Source organism: Calidris pugnax, unplaced genomic scaffold, assembly GCF_001431845.1.
Source record: "Calidris pugnax isolate Ruff unplaced genomic scaffold, ASM143184v1 scaffold14, whole genome shotgun sequence".
NCBI classification, from domain to species: Eukaryota; Metazoa; Chordata; class Aves; order Charadriiformes; family Scolopacidae; genus Calidris; species Calidris pugnax.
In genome coordinates this window covers 12,772,583-12,788,489 of record NW_015090793.1, presented here as the reverse complement: position 1 = coordinate 12,788,489, position 15,907 = coordinate 12,772,583, and the positions used below count along the sequence as shown (strand labels likewise).

The 15,907-nt window shown below is 43.6% G+C and overlaps 1 protein-coding gene across 5 annotated transcripts in view; it reads left to right on the top strand.

Moving 5' to 3' along the window:
* Positions 1 to 15,364, top strand: part of LOC106902858 (5-hydroxytryptamine receptor 7-like) — a 23,188-nt gene extending 7,824 nt beyond the window's left edge. For 3 of the 5 annotated variants that reach the window (XM_014966680.1, XM_014966681.1, XM_014966682.1), the window contains one exon: positions 1,872 to 3,760. In XM_014966680.1, the coding sequence (XP_014822166.1) occupies positions 1,872 to 2,643 (772 nt within the window). In that variant the 3' untranslated portion in view covers positions 2,644 to 3,760. The other 2 variants (XR_001414606.1, XR_001414605.1) reach the window with 2 other exon arrangements.
* Positions 15,365 to 15,907: the final 543 nt, after the last annotated feature.

Here is a 15,907-nt window from a genome sequence, read left to right as displayed (position 1 = left end):
GGGTTTTTCTTTTTTTTTTTTTTTTTTTTTTTTTTGTGACTAAGGCCAGTTGAAGAAAGTAAAGAGGAAAACAGGAAAAGAATAACTCAGTGGATGAATTCAAATTCATTTTATCAGGGACTCAAGGGAGATTTCTTTGGGCTTTGAATTTATTTAGCAGTGAGGAATGGAGGAGGAATTAGATTATTTTTTTTGTTTCCATCTTCTTTCAATCTTGGGGGAGGATCTGGAAAGGGGAAGAAAAATCTCCAAACACTTAAAACGAGACTGATTGTTGAGAAAAAATAATGATACGATAGAGGTAAAATTCTCTGCGGAATTTTTCCTTTTGGCAGAAAAGCCTGCTCTTCCCTTGAACAGCTCTCAGCAAAAAGTATCCATACAGCTCCTGTTCTCGCTGCTCCTTTGGACTGGACACTGCTTATCCACGACAACTAAGAGGTGATGTGTTCCTGCCTAAAAATGCCCACAGAATCCTGAGGGCAGACAGGTTTGAATTAAAATCTATATGACAGCTAGAGATTTTTGCTGGACTGATTGGGACTAGAGAGCAGGTAGATGTTTTTCAGTGGGAACACTGGCTGACAGTGGCCAACTCCTTATGGATTTATTAGTTTACAATTGCTAACTAACACTTGACAAAATTTGTTAATCACATGAAAACTCTCAATCAAGGCTGCAGATCGTTCAAAATCACACCCTGTAGTCTAACCAGGAAATGATGGGTGATGCAGTCTCCAGCTCCTTTCGGTCAAGCTAACAAGGTAACCCCTAACTCCAGGCATCAGGACTTGTGAATCTTTGGGCACCACATGCTTTTGGTATCTTCTACTTGGAGCTCCTCTCATTTTACTCTTCAGGGAGGGCTGGACACCATCACTACAGAACCTATGGGCCATGCAAGGGAGCAGACTGCTACAGATGTTTGCAACTGGCACTCACTCCTCTCTTGGTTTCCAGAGGCTGTCTCCTGTAGATGTTTCAGGAACCTGTAGGTTTGTCCCATTATTTCAGTCTGGATGGAGAGGGGAGTGATAGGGTGTACTGCTGACAGTGGTGTCTCCCATGGGCGCTAGTGCTGCAAGACACAAGCACACAGTCTATCAGCTGAAAGAAGGTGTGAGTCAACAGCCATCAGTCTTGCACCACAGTCCATCACCTGATCACTAGCTTAGCTTTCTGTGCCCATCCAGACATACCCTTAAGCTGTCCCAAAGGCAGATTGCTCCTTTCTTGCACACTGCCTCAGGAACGTTTCTGCTGCAGGTTGTATTTTTACCCAAGTTGCCTGGACAGATAAAAGAAGGATGTTGTCCTTCCTATTTTCCATTAAACACTGATATGAGTCTATTCATTTCATCTGGAGTCAGTCCTGATGTATCCTGGCACAAATATTACTCTGCAGACCACTCATCCCCCTCCTGGAAGTTTCCCTGGGAGGGTGACAGTCTGGATTGAGTTACATGCCATGGTTGGAAGTTGTTGCGTGTTCTCTGTACAAACTAGTTGTGGTGTAAAACTCAGCTTTTTTAATCATTTTTATTCCCAAGGAAACCATGTGGAGCTCAGGCTGCACTCAGCTGTTAAATGACATGATGAATGGGGTGGTTGCAAGAAAGCAGCAGGGAATAGTGGAAACAGGGTGTTTAGGCAAGACAGCTAAAGGGGTGTGGAATGCATTTCACAGAAGACAGTGCAGCTGCGTGTCTCTAGGAACATTTTCATTTTGGGAATTCATTTCTTGTGTCCCCATTCCAGGGCTGAAACTCTCCAGAGATGGAGCGTTAACAACTGTTTAGGAATGAACGCCACCCAACAACATTCATACCTTGCCACCCTCCTAATCCTTTGCAACTCTCTTTTTTTTCCAGGTATCTGGGGATTACTCGGCCACTGACGTACCCCGTGAGACAAAATGGGAAGCTGATGGCCAAAATGGTCTTCATTGTTTGGCTTCTGTCTGCCTCCATCACCCTTCCTCCTCTTTTTGGCTGGGCCAAGAATGTCACCGTGGAAAGAGTTTGTCTCATCAGCCAGGACTTTGGGTACACAGTCTACTCCACGGGGGTTGCCTTCTACATCCCCATGGCGGTCATGCTCGTCATGTACATCCGGATCTACAAAGCCGCCAAGGTCAGCGCCGAGAAGCACCGCTTCATGAATTTACCCAAGCACTACGAAGAGGAGGGTGTCTACTGCCTGGAGTCCTCCAGCCGGAGCCACCACAGCTCCAAGCGTACTAAAGCAGTGGAGGAATGTGCTACGCTCTCCAAACTGCTCCGGCAAGACCGAAAGAATATTTCCATTTTCAAACGGGAGCAGAAAGCAGCTAGGACCCTTGGCATTATTGTGGGGGCATTCACGTTTTGCTGGCTTCCGTTCTTCCTAATGTCAACGGCTCGGCCTTTCATCTGCGGCATCCACTGCAGCTGCATGCCCCTGCGGCTGGAGAGGACTCTGCTCTGGCTGGGATACACCAACTCCCTCATCAACCCCTTGATTTATGCTTTCTTTAACCGAGACCTGAGGACTACTTTCTGGAACCTCCTGAGGTGCAGGTACAGGAACATCAACAGGAGGCTCTCTGCTGCCAGCATGCACGAGGCTCTGAAAGCCACAGAGAGGCACGAATGCATCCTGTAGAGCCGCTCAGTGCCTGACCAACGAACTCCCGCCTCTCCATTTCAGGTTCCTTGCTTCTCTTGCCTCTCAGGGCTGGCAGAAACCATGCGTGCCATTGTCCCCCTGCCAGACATCACCACTGAGAGTGACACCCCTTTCCCTCACCCCAGGAGGAGCTGCGGTTCTCCTCGCCTTGGGAACAAGTGGGCAGACCTTCCTTCTCACCATGTCCTAGGTGGGAGCTGAGAAGTAATGAGCAAGACTTGGGGGTTCAAGGTCTACCACCGACTGTGGGCAAGTCAAACCACCTTTCTGTGCCTCAGTTTCCCCCTGTTTAAAAAAAAAAAAGAAAAGAAAAAAAAGAAAAAAACAACCCTTCCAACTAAACAACAACAAAAACCCCCTAAAAACTTGATAAGACTGTGGCTCTCCACCTTCCAAAAGGGCTCTAAGGTCTATGGAGGGCACAGCATATACTATGTAAAGATAACGATGGCTGTACTTCTCTATCAAATATGACAGCAGCTATAGGCTCCGTTATAGAACCAAGCACTCATGCCATCCCAGCTTATATGAACTCTTTCCACCGATGTAATTGCATTTTACACACTGAGCTCATGTCCAGGTTTGCACGTCAGAGCAGTAATACCAATGACCCCATTTCCCCTCACACTGTAGCACTGCAGCACTTGAAAGAGGCACGCTCACAGAACGAAACACAAATGAACATGAAGTTTCCTTTATGGTTGGATAGGAAAGTCCAACGGCCTCCTCATCAGGGCATTGACCAGTGAGCAAAGACAGTTATGTTTATTGGGTTGTACTGTAATTTATTCTCAGACAAGTGATGTGTGTTCATAATTTGTGGCTAATTGACTCCATAAAAGCACGCTTTGGTTGACAACAGAAAAAAGTATTTAATTTCTCTGACAGCTTTACAGTGCTTCGGTATGATGTCCAGCAAGCTTGAAAAAATATACTAGATGACATATCCTTTTTTTTTAAAAAACAAACCCTCTGGTTTTCTTATTTCAGTGTAGATTCTTTGGTCACTTTGCCTTAAAAATGCCTCTTTACTTTTATGTGGTGGTGGGACTTGTCTTTCTGAAGTCCTCTTTGCTCTTGACCAACCTTGTTGCATTACCCTTTCTTTGCAGCCCCACAAACCCTTACCCATTTGTAAACTCCATGTTGTTGACCCCATTTGTTGACTCCATGGGATCAGTTGTTTGAGGATCTCCTATCTGGGTTCTCTTGTCGAAGACAGATTGTTCAGAGGCTCAGGAAAGGGCCCTTCCACCACTACAGATTCTTCTTCATCAGGTAAGAGTATCTGAGTGGTGGTAGTCCCATCTCTTGCAATGTTATGAAGTATGGTGACTCTGTGATTTGGCTGTTGGATGTCTTGGCTGACTGCTGGTATGGTTTGGCTTAGTAATCAAGATTTCTCCTGTGAACATATTTGTGATCTCACTTCCCCTCTTTTAATAGATATTTTTCTCCTGTATCTTTTTATACCTGCTTTTTCTACAGATGCCCAAGAGACACTGGTGATTCACAGTGGGAAAACTGGTTAAAGCCCACTGAGAATGTCCGAAGGGTCTGAGAGGTTGAGTACAGGAACAGCAATGTGTCTAGATGTTCTCCAAGCTCATGTCCTCACAGCTGGAGCCAGAATTGCACATAGGAGCAGGGGAGGTTGTTGTAGCTGTTGTATGGGTCTCCAATGGAAACGCTTAAAGATCAGAGAGTAAAGAGATTTGAAGGAGGACCTAGTCAGGAGAGATCCTAAAGGTTTAGCTGGAGCCCTCCTTCACCTGATAGCCCACCCAGGAACTCTTTGGAGAGTAGTGAGTCATTCTGTTAAGATGGTTAACAGCTTGCTTTCTTGCTTGCTTTCTATCTATCTCTCTATCTCTCTCTCTATCTCTCTATCATCTATTTCCCACAGTTTGCTACCTGTGGCTGTATTTTGATGTTAGGTTTGTGCAAGGCTGCCTGAGACACACAGAGTCCGTGACAGGACCACACTGTCTGCTAAAGGCAGAGCATTGCATGCTTTGCAGCCACATTCAGTCCCTAGCACCCGCTGCTCAGAGGCTGCTGTGCATCTCTAAAGTCATATTTTCTTGCCCAGGATGAACACAAAATCCAGCCTCACTGCACTGCCTAGGGTGCGGGCCAACCTGTCCTCCACCGGTCTACCAAAGACAGATGCTGTTTCTCAGGGAAACTTTAGTGGTGTCTCTGAGACTTTAGTGGTGTCTGTTCTTCAGGTAGACCTTACAGCACCTGAAGGGGCCTATAGGAAAGATGGGGAGGGACTCTTTATCAGGGACTGTAGTGATAGGACAAGGGAAAACAGTTTTAAACTGAAAGAGGGGAGATTTAGACTAGATTTTAGGAAGAAATTCTTTACTCTGAGAGTGGCGAGACACTAGAACATATTGCCCAGAGAAGTGGTGGATGCCCAGTCCCTGGAAGTGTTCAAGACCAGGCTGGATGGCCTTGAGCAGCCTGCTCTAGTGTGAGGTGTCTGGAGGGGGTTGGAACTAGATGATCTTTAAGGTCCCTTCCAGCTCTAACCATTCTATGATTCTGTGTTCACTTGGTACACGTCTCTGTTCCCCAGCTTGGTTGCAACTTCTTGTCATGCTTCTGCTTCTAAGCCCATGCAATAAGTCCCCATGCACCACATCTCCAGGGCACAGTCTGACTGCCCATCTAAGGACCTGCTTAACAAAAAACAACCCCTTTCCTCCTAGAAAACACTTTAGGCCACTGTCTCCTCTGTCACAACATTTTAGCAGCAGCTGGTCTCTGGCTCTGGCCTGTCACAGGGACATGAATTTGCTGCAGAGTCCAATTTCCTCCCCAGGCTCCCTCAGCTCCTTCCCTGCCACAGAGCTAACGGTGCCCTTTTGACAGAGCTGTCTGGATTAAAACTAACCAGCTGCTAATTCAGGCTGCCTCATCAGGATGTGAATGCCCCAAGACAGCCTGGTTCATATTTAGGATGTAACAAAAGAGTCTGGTTTGTTCTGCTGCAGTATATTTATATGCCTACAGTCATAGTGGCATGGTTTTACTTATTTTCTGTATTATGGGTTCTGAAACTGACTTCAAACTTCATAATCTTGTTTAATTCCACTTAACATCCCTATTCTGGTGATGATATTTCTAGCACTTCTCAAAAGCATCCTGCAGAAGAGCTATGAAAGAGTGTTTAAGCCTCCTAAATGAAGTCTGACGAACACTGTTTTTTCTGGCTTGATAGCTCTTCCAGAAGAAAAAGAGCAGGGGAAAGAATATGATTCTGGATGATCCAACCCCCAGACATCTCTTAAGCAAAGAATTAAGCGAAGTTATTAATTTCTCTCAAAAATCAATGTTTTCTTTCACTTAGAATTGAATTTGTTTTACTCAAAGCTTATCTGATAATCTTTTTTTCCCCTTATAGTTTCATTTTAAGATGTAGTTGTGTTTCAAAGTGCTTTGTTCCCAGAAACAACTCTGAAAGCTTGCATCCAAAAATATTTAAACATATAAAGCTAAACAAGATAGCTTCTCTGAATCAAAAATTTTTGCTCAAAAAATAGTAAGATAGCTTGCATGATTTTTCCAATAGTTATTGTCTTAAGCTGTGAGACAGCATAAACTTTTGCTTTTTAAGTCTCCAAGATTAAATTGTGTTAAAGTTATTTAACCTAAATAACGTGCATCCAAAGACACCAAGGCCTTTTCCACACGAGTGAGCACCAGCCATTTAGTTAAGCCAGTCGAGATCCTTGTAGATGAGTCGCTAAATCATGCTGAAAATACTCTGTGGGGCTTTTTTAATCAGATAGGAATCAGTGCATTTGGCATCTGGGAAAAGAAAAAAAAAAAAAGCTTGAAATAAAATCTGAGCCATTTTGAAACTGATTTAGTGCTCAAGCATTTGCCTAACCAAACTATGTAAGATTTAAGAGCCATTAGCTGCATAAAGGTCCATGTTTAGGCAAATATCTGAGCTCATGGAGAAAGGTATCAGTTTAGGAAGACAAGAGAAACTTTAATGGGCAATGAGAGAGTCCCAGCAGACCAGCAGCAACGCAGTGGAAAAGAATGAGGAGCCTCAGGCAGAAAAAAATCGAAGTAATTCAGGCATAAAATGAGTAGGTCTCAAGTCAGCTTTTTATTCCACTCCACGTGCGAGGGAAATACATACAGAAACACAGGCAGAAGCAATCTGGGGAGAAAAGACACTTTAGACAAAGCCCTAAGGCTGCCCCAGCTGGGGTTTGGAAGTTTTTGATAACAATGTTGAACAAAGCCAGGAGAGATCAGCCAGAGATGTAATGAAAAGCCCAAGGCAGTAAATGCCTCTGTGTCTCATCCCAAAGAGCATGAAACCTCTCTGCTTTCTGAAGTCAGCGCCATGTGGATGGGTTTGACTGAGAGAGGTGAGTGCTGAAGATTTGCATGGACAGCTCAGCAAACCCACCGTGTTCTTCATCTCCACTCGGGTCCTGCCAACCCCACCGTCTCCCGATGATAATGTAATATTAAGACTGCTGCACCACGTCAGAGTGGAAGCTGATCTAGCCCAGGATCCTACCACAAGCATAGATCAGTGGTGGATTCTTACAGAGATAGACCAGATAGTGATACTGTTGTAGTATTTCTAGTGCAGTCTTCCTTGTCCCAGTTATTAAATTTTCAGGAGCTTGCTGATCCAGCAGAGCACTTGTAGTGTTTAATAACATCCAACAGGTGCTTTTCTTCTAACATATTTATGTTTTTCCCACTCTGCCATCCTGAGGCAACGAGTTCCACAATTTAATTATCTTTCAGGTAAAGAACTATCTCCTTTCACTCATTTTGAACCTGCCATCTGCTAAGCTCATTAGGCATTGGTAATCTTTGCATTAGGAAGGAGAATGAGTGATCATCCCTATTCATAATCTCTGGATCAGTTATGGTTTGTAGACCTCTCCTATAGTCTTCTCTTTGAAATAAAAACTCTATCCAGCCCATGAGTCCTCCTCTAACAGTAGACATAAGGACGAATATTAGAAAAAGGACAGCCTGAGTCATATGCCTTCCCACCCTCCACTGCTTTCAAAGCATCCAACAACTTCTAGTTCAGGAAATGTCCTGTTTAGACATGGTTTCTGTGCAAGCCTCAGTGTAACCTCCTGCTTTTCCACAGACAAATGCCAAATCTTATCTCTAGGACCAGATAGCACCATGCAACAACATTCATAAAGTTGTTTGGGTCCCACACCCTTTGACTGCTGGAGCAAAACATCACTTGGGTGGGCAGGTAGCAAGAACAACCATCCTGAAGGCATAGTCACTGACAGAGTCAGGATATATTCATACCATTGCACCTAGCTCAGAATTTACATGCTAACCCTGCTGTGTTTCAACATCACAGTGTCGAGTCTAAGCCCTGAACCTGCCCTTCTCTGAAGCAGCCACATGCCAGGCTATTTCAGATATGCTCAGGCTCAGATCAGGGCAGCCTACACACACTGTACATTTTCCTGCTCCCCCTGCCAAGCACATGGACCACGGGTAGCAGCAGCAGGACTCGTCTGCCACTGCACGACTTGCCAAATAGCTGCTCTAGCAATCTAAAAAAGCAAAATCTTCATAGGCTGCAACGTGTGTGTGTGTGATGTGTGTATAGATATTTGCTCCAGCCCATGCAAAAGATGATAAAAATTAGCTCTTTCTAGGTGATGAGAAAATTTTTATACAGCCTGTGTTATTTTGATCCACTTTTTCAGCCTCTCTGCCACGCTTAGCTTCACATCTCCAACCTTTCAAACGTGGTCAACAGTCTGGTAATACAGCAATTAGGAAAAGAGGGAGGAAGAGGGTGGCCAAATGCCAGACACTTGGTGTACATGACAACACACTCCTGTGCTTGTAAATCATTAGCACAGCTCACAAGGACTCTGCTCGAAGTCTGTGATTTTTTCTGTTTGAATGCAGATAATCCGAACACCAAAGGTACATTTTTAGACTGTGAAATGCCTTGGTCATTTAACTCAGAAACTAAAGCTTCTGGGCATCTTCTGTTATGTTCCTGGTGTGAACATACCCAGATGAAGTGCAGCTGCATGTCTAGAAGATGGTCTTCCTAAATAAGAAGCAACAACAGATTTCAAGTATGATTCTGCAAATGTCCTGGCTACATGAGGGTTAGCTATGGTTTCCACCAGTCTAACTTCACATTACTGTGCTCCTTGCTATCTCAAGACTGTGTGCAGACATCCTAGCTGAGGACCTGAACCCTCAGATATGGGTTGCATGGGAGTGTGTGGGACAGTCACATCTAGATGGTATGGAAAAAAAAAAAAAAAAAATATTCTGGGATTTTCAAAAAAAGTTTTGCAGGGTCTTTTTCATCTCTCTTTAAAAGCTGAAAGAGAAACATTCTTCATAACAAACCACACTCTTCCCAAGCACCACATTTCTACAGCATTGTCAAAAAAAATATCTGAGCTACATATGGAAATTGATGCAGCTTAAAGAAAATGGTTCTGGTTGACTATCTAGCTCCTTGGAGACATTAATCAGAGTTTAGTGCTGTCACTTCTCAGGACTCACTTCTCTGTTATATCTTCAAAAGACATCAGAATGCCAACAGCCTTTAGCAAGAACAAATCCAGCGTGCGAAGAGACTGATGTGTTCAATGGTGCCTGCAGACATGTGGTTCCTCGGGTGCAGCCCAAATACTCAGCACCCTGGGGACTACTGATTTCTCACCCACCCTTCCTGCCCCACTTGTGTATGGTCCCCGTGACCTTTCCAACACAACAATCCATGGGGAAACAACTCAAACAGCACTTTGGATCAGATTTGGGGCTCTGTCAGTTCTCAGAGCCAGGCCAGGACATAATGTCCTCCTGGTATGGTGGAAGACTGTTGGGAGAAGATGGGTGCATACACCCTCTGAGCCTTCAAGGCTGCCAAACCTTGGCATCATAAAGCCAGGGCTGTAGCATCTGCACAGAAGCAATATAAATAAATATGTCATTTAAATTAAGAGCAATTAACATGAGGCTTGGGATTGCAGAATCAAACTAAAGGATGACATTGCCTTCAAAGTAGCTGGGAAGTAGATCATTACAGGCACCGCCTGTCTCTGTTAGGAGCTGCTCTGGGAGAAAAAAAAAAGTGGTTCTGTTACAGTCACCAAAGAGGCATCTGTCCCCAGTAGCTGCAGACTGTGTTGCCCACCACTCATATATATGTCTGGATGTCAAAAATAACAAGTTACTTACAAATCCCATTGGGAGACCGATTTCCTAAAGTTTGTCTGGCTGTTCTTCCTCACTTTCTTCTTTATGTTTTTCCACTGGTGATTAAATGAAAACTGACTGGAAGTGTCTAATGATGATGAGTCCTTAGTTTAACAACAGGAACACTAAAACACATTAAAGAGTGCTGGGAAGAAAAAACATTTCTCTCTTGGGGACCTAATACAATTCTTAAAACTGGTCCTAACCGGAAAATCCATGGCATGATCAGATTTTAGCCCAAAGACCCTCCAAAAAATAATTCAGACATTTCCTGCCCCACGTACAATGTAAGGTTATTTTCTAATAAGCAACATTCAGAATGAATCTAGGGTTGCATCTGTGGGTGGAAAAATGTTACCAGGAATAAGACATGTAACAGAGAAAGGAAAAATATTACTGTGAGAAAATGCTGTAAGAAACAAAGATCAGGGAAAGAAAATCAAGCAAATAACAATTCAGGATGTGTGGGGTTTTTTTTAAATCAGTGTGATATAACACCTTTCCACCTCTTCTTTTTTTTATATAACACATATATTTTATGAAACTCACCAATATTTTTTTTAAAAAAAGCTTCAAGGAATGATGTGTCAACAAAGATGAACTACTAGTAATACCCAGAGAAGAATAAAGCAGTACAACTATCAGATGTAGAGTAAATCAATACATCAACACAATCCCATTATTAGGTTTGAATTCTGGCACTCGGTCTCCTAAATCACTGCACAGAGCTGCAAAAGGAGGCAAGGTGGGGAACTGTGCTTTCCCCTACCCCAATCATACTTTGCAATAAGTGACAAAAAAAGGTTGTGCTCAAATCTAAAGGCTAGCAACTCCTGGGCACGGCCGCTGCCATACGGGGTTTGCTACCCGTAACAGCCCGTGCTCTGATGGATAATTTTGCAAGACAATATTTAGAGCATGTCAAGCCCGGGGAGATACTCTTCTGGCAACCTCCCCACGCAAGAATTGGCACGCACATGTTGTGCATCTGAGTTAGCTCCTCTCGTACCACGACTTGCCCAGATATCAACTCTTTAAGTCACAGCTCTCGTGGCTGAGTTCACTCCCGTGTTGCAGAATTTAGGTACCCGATTAAAGCAATCAAGATGGGATTTGTTAGCATAGCAGTAATAATTCAGCAGAAGAAAAAGGAGCTAAAGGGCATGAGCTGCAGTTCTTTGAAGAAGCACTTTCTTTCTTCTTCTGGGTCACAGCACAGCATGACAGAGCCGTCCCTTTATACAGTCTGTTCCCAAGACAGCATTTTGGGATCTAAACTTTATAGGGGATGGTGTCTAGACATAAAAGGCTGGATGTTTCCTTGAATTTCTTTCAGGAAATACTTCAAAAGAATACAAACCTGACTGGCTAGAAAACTAGTTTCTTTTATTTTTCACAGTCCCTTCCAATGAAGGATTCCTAAATCCTTGCAGTATGAAGAACACAGCTTATCTCCACTAGCTTCTCTGGTGCCCAGAGTCACCAAAACGCTTCTCTTCAATGAGGTTCAATTTTAAATTCCCCATGGACCACAGAAACAGGGTCTCATGTCACCTAGTCTTTTAATCTCTCCTTAGGAAGTTATTTTCTTGACCAAATGCAGGTGTCTGCTGTGAATGAGATTAATTCCACCCTAAACCGACTGATTTTTTCTAGGCACTATAAAGAGAGCCCACAGGAACTTGCTCATGAGCAGATGTCCATTTGAATGGATTAATCTGATCATGCCTGTGTATAATTCTGCCACAGCTAGAGCTGCAGCCATGTCTTGGAAAGCTGGGTCAAAACACTTGGCATAATCAGTCAGCGATGACTCAGAAATCCCACATACAGAGTTGATGCCATGGTCTGTGTCAATGATTCCATTAAAATCAGACCACCTATCTAAATGAGTTAAAAATCTTGCAAATGCTGGCACATAAAAATAGAGAGAAGTAAGATGGGTCCTTAACTCTATGGGAAAATTGTGAGTGCTTCAGTGTGTGCTGGGAACTCTCGAAGGCTCAGACCTGGGATGAAGCTGATGCACTAGGTTATACTGCATATAATATAATAATAATAAATATAATCATTATAGATTGCAGTGCACTAGATTATATAGCTATAGAGCTAAGGTTCCTATGGATGCACCTCCTACCTGTATTGAGAGATACACAGGTAGAGTTTTGTCCCAGCACATGGGCTTTCCCCTCCTCTTTGCCCAGCCCAAGATCTTGGGATGAAGTGGCCATTTAGAGCAGACTCGTGATTTAATTTGAATGTGACGGATGCACAAACACTTAGCCGGCCATGTAAAAAGACCCAGAGGGACTATGGGATGTCAGCTTTCCCATAGACAATGCTCTGACCCAAAAGACAGGGCTCCTTGGTTTTTAAGTCTCATTGCTGGCAAATTTAGCTTACTCAGCCTCAAAGCTGACCCAGGAGGGTCTGACCAGATTCAGATAAGGTCATCCTAAATCACCAATGAACTTTAAGTCAGTGATTAAAAATACACACACACACAAGATTTTGAATGCCACTAGGACTAAGTTGGTGACCCTTCAAAAATATCGCAGCTTTTAGAAAGCTGAGAAAACGTTATCTGGAATTTAACAAAAAAAAAAATCTCTGGCTGACACAACGCCACCAGCTGATGGGAAGTTCAGTTCTCTCCCCATAGTGTCCTATAAAAATAAGTGTTAGGCAGGGGAAAGAAAAAAAAAAGATCATAGTGACAAGTCCCTTGGCTGTCAAAACATCCATCAGCAAAATGAAAAACAATGTGGACATCTTACACTTAGTACTTTTGTTCTTACTGCCAAAACTAAGACAAAGATGTTCCAGCTTAGGATCTGGACAATAAATCAAACAGGCAGCCTTGGAAAATTTCTTCTTAGTACCAAGAAAAGTTACCTTGATACCTATGGAGATGAGACCCACTTATGTTTCTCCACAGTTTCTATTAAGGCTCTCCTTGCACATGTGCTATTTTTTCCTCACAATATCTCACGGCAGGTGGGAACAGTAAAAAATAGTCTGCAGCCTAGTAATTAAGTAGGCTTGTTTTTAATACTGCAAATTACACCTAGATGCAACTGTCTCAGGTATATATAATGCTCCAATCACTGTCACACCTCAGTGCTCTTCCCTCTGCGACGTACTTAGTCTCACATCCCCCTGCAAGGCATGAAGTGCTATTATCTTCATCACAGAGGAACGGGTGGAGGACTACAGGTACTTCCTGAGTCATCACAGACACTTTGTCATAAAACCCTTTCTCAGGCATATTAAGGCCAAGCTGAAGAGTAAGCTCCCCCAAGCTTTCCCCCTTCTTTTGCCCTTTCAAGAGCTGTTCAGTGCCTCACAACTGTGATGCCCAAGGTCTCCACTCCCCATCCGAGCATGGATCCCTTCACTGCAAGTTCTGGGCAGTTTCCAGTTTGGCAGGAAGACCTTTCTGTGAAATGGCTCTTTGTTTCCAGTGCTTACCTTTTGCACTCCCTGCTAAGGATATCTATAGGAGCAATCACACAATATCTTAGCTTCCACTGTCTAGGTGGGATGAGACAAAAGTCTTTCTGTCTTCTCTTATAAGACAAGCCCTTTGTTCCTCTTCCCTTTGCCTGTTCCAGTTTGGACCTATTTTCTGGACAAAGGTGATCAGAAGAGCACAGACACTAATATAGGTGCCCTTCCCAAGATCTCAAGCAAGGCACCAGGAGGAAAAAAAAAAAAGAGAGGTGTGGAATTGCATCTATGTTTTCATGTGATCTTCCAGCCAACTCACACACACAGCCTGATTGTTTGGGTTGTCCCTGATGGCCCACTGAGGCTGGCCAAGGCAACGGGACTGCCCAGGTGGAAAAATTCTGGCTACACCAATACTGTTAAAGCCTGCTCCTGGAACTCTTCTCAAGCCACCCTGCTAAGCAACACAGAGGGGCTCGTGTCCATAGAGGATGGACAGGGGCAGGTCAGGATGGCTGCGTCCACCCTACACAACTGTTGGCCTCTGTCTTCTCTGAGCCTCACATAACAATGCTGTGGCTGTAACAAACACATAAACAAATACATATGGGTATATATTCATACTTACAGATTCTTAAATGCACACACATATTTTTTTGCAATCTTCACAGTATCCAGAACAACATGAGGACTGTCCCACCACCCAACAGGGTGATATTCTAATAGCACAACCCTAAGAGTCTCCTTGTGTATGCGTATATGTTGTGTGTCTTGCAGTGTGGTATTGGGCCGTTCAATGGTGCCTGAGTTGCAAGGCTTGCTGGGACAACAATGAGAGCCTAATCTGATGTAACCTCACCCATTGTGCCTACAGAGCCTGGTTCCTGGGGTGGACCATCCCCAGACCCATGCCTGACTTGTTTCTCAAAGCTAAAGATCCACTTCCCAAAGCAGAAGGAAAGAAACGCATGTATCAGCGTGGGCTCTGGAACAAACTGGAAAGAGACGTTATCTGCCTCTGCACCCAGCAATGCAGGTAGGACTGGAAGCTTGTGTGATCCACTGCAGTCAGAGAGGGGTCTGGAGCTGCCTTGCAGCTTGAGTTTCATTCTTAAATCACCCGAAGCTTTCCCTTGGCTCATGTCACAGCCAGGATTGGCACTGGAAGGGCCCCTTTACAGGAGGGGCAATGGTGCAAAGCCAGATCAGCCACCACTTCCTCCTCACACCAACCTTGCCAGCTCTCCCACTATTACTTTGCTGCTGGAAAGCATATCCAAAGCTGATCTCACCTCCAAAATACCTCTAGCTGAAGAGAAATACCTGCTGCTAGTCATCAATGGGAATGAAGTGTACAAATGAGTTGGCAGGACAGGTGGGCTCTCTACCAAACTCCTCCTATGACTTACAGTGCAAGCCTAGCCAAGCCTTTAGACTCCTTGAGCTCCTGCTTCCCCTCCAACCCCAAGACTGTTTTGTTTCTGTTTCATGAGCTTCGGTAGAGGAGGAATAAAAGTTCATATTCAGCACCTAGGCATACCTTCATCTCCAGATAAACCACCTCTGGAGATGCTTCTCCTGACTATACATTCATTACGAACAGGTATATGACTTTCTCTATATAGCTGTGCTATACCTAGGGCCAAAGGACAGTCATCATTCATTAAAAATATACACTAATGCAGTAAACACTCTGGGATTTTAGCCCAGAAGGAAAAAAAGGCTTTAAAAGCAAAATAAAGTGACAAGCAGAATAATCTAATTGCTGATTTTTAAAAACAAAAGAAAAATCTGTTATATGCTTTAAAGTAAAAGATGTCTTATAACTGATATTTGCAAGTCTCTTTGATCAGTTTTCTTGTTGTTTTTTTGTTTGCTGTGTAGCCCACTACAGTTACTCCAAATCCAGCTCAAATTTGTGTGCGTTTCTCTACTTGAGCATAACACAAGTCACCTTGGAAGAAGCACAGCAGAAAATAATAAACAAAAAACAACATTGGCAAATCTTTGAACAGCAACTGAGGAACAGCCATTTCACTAAAACCAACTTCAAGTTAATGTACTCTCTCACTAGGCCAAAAAAAATATTCCTTTCTTGGGATTAAAGCAACTCTTCTAAATGAGGCTGGCTATGATTGACGCTTTAATTGACTGGCACAATTTCATGCTTTAATAATTCTGGGCTCCTCAGTTTAGCCATGAATAAATTTAACTGTTAAGTCCTTGCATATAAATCCTCTTGCCTGGAAGTTCTTATTCTCTCTTTAAAATGTAAACTTGGATTAACAAGACTCATTGACACATCAGGAGCTGAATGTAGTTATCAGCAGCATTCCCTGGTCAATACAGTCACCAGTTCCCCCAGGTCCTTCCCTTCTGGGCCTCCACAACTAGCTGGCAAAGGGCACCAGCTGGGATGTCTCTAATCCTCAGGTGAAGAATCACAGAATCATCATGGTTGGAAGATACATCTGAGATCATTGACTCCAACCACAAAAAAACAAAACAAAACAAAACAAAACAAAACACAACAAAC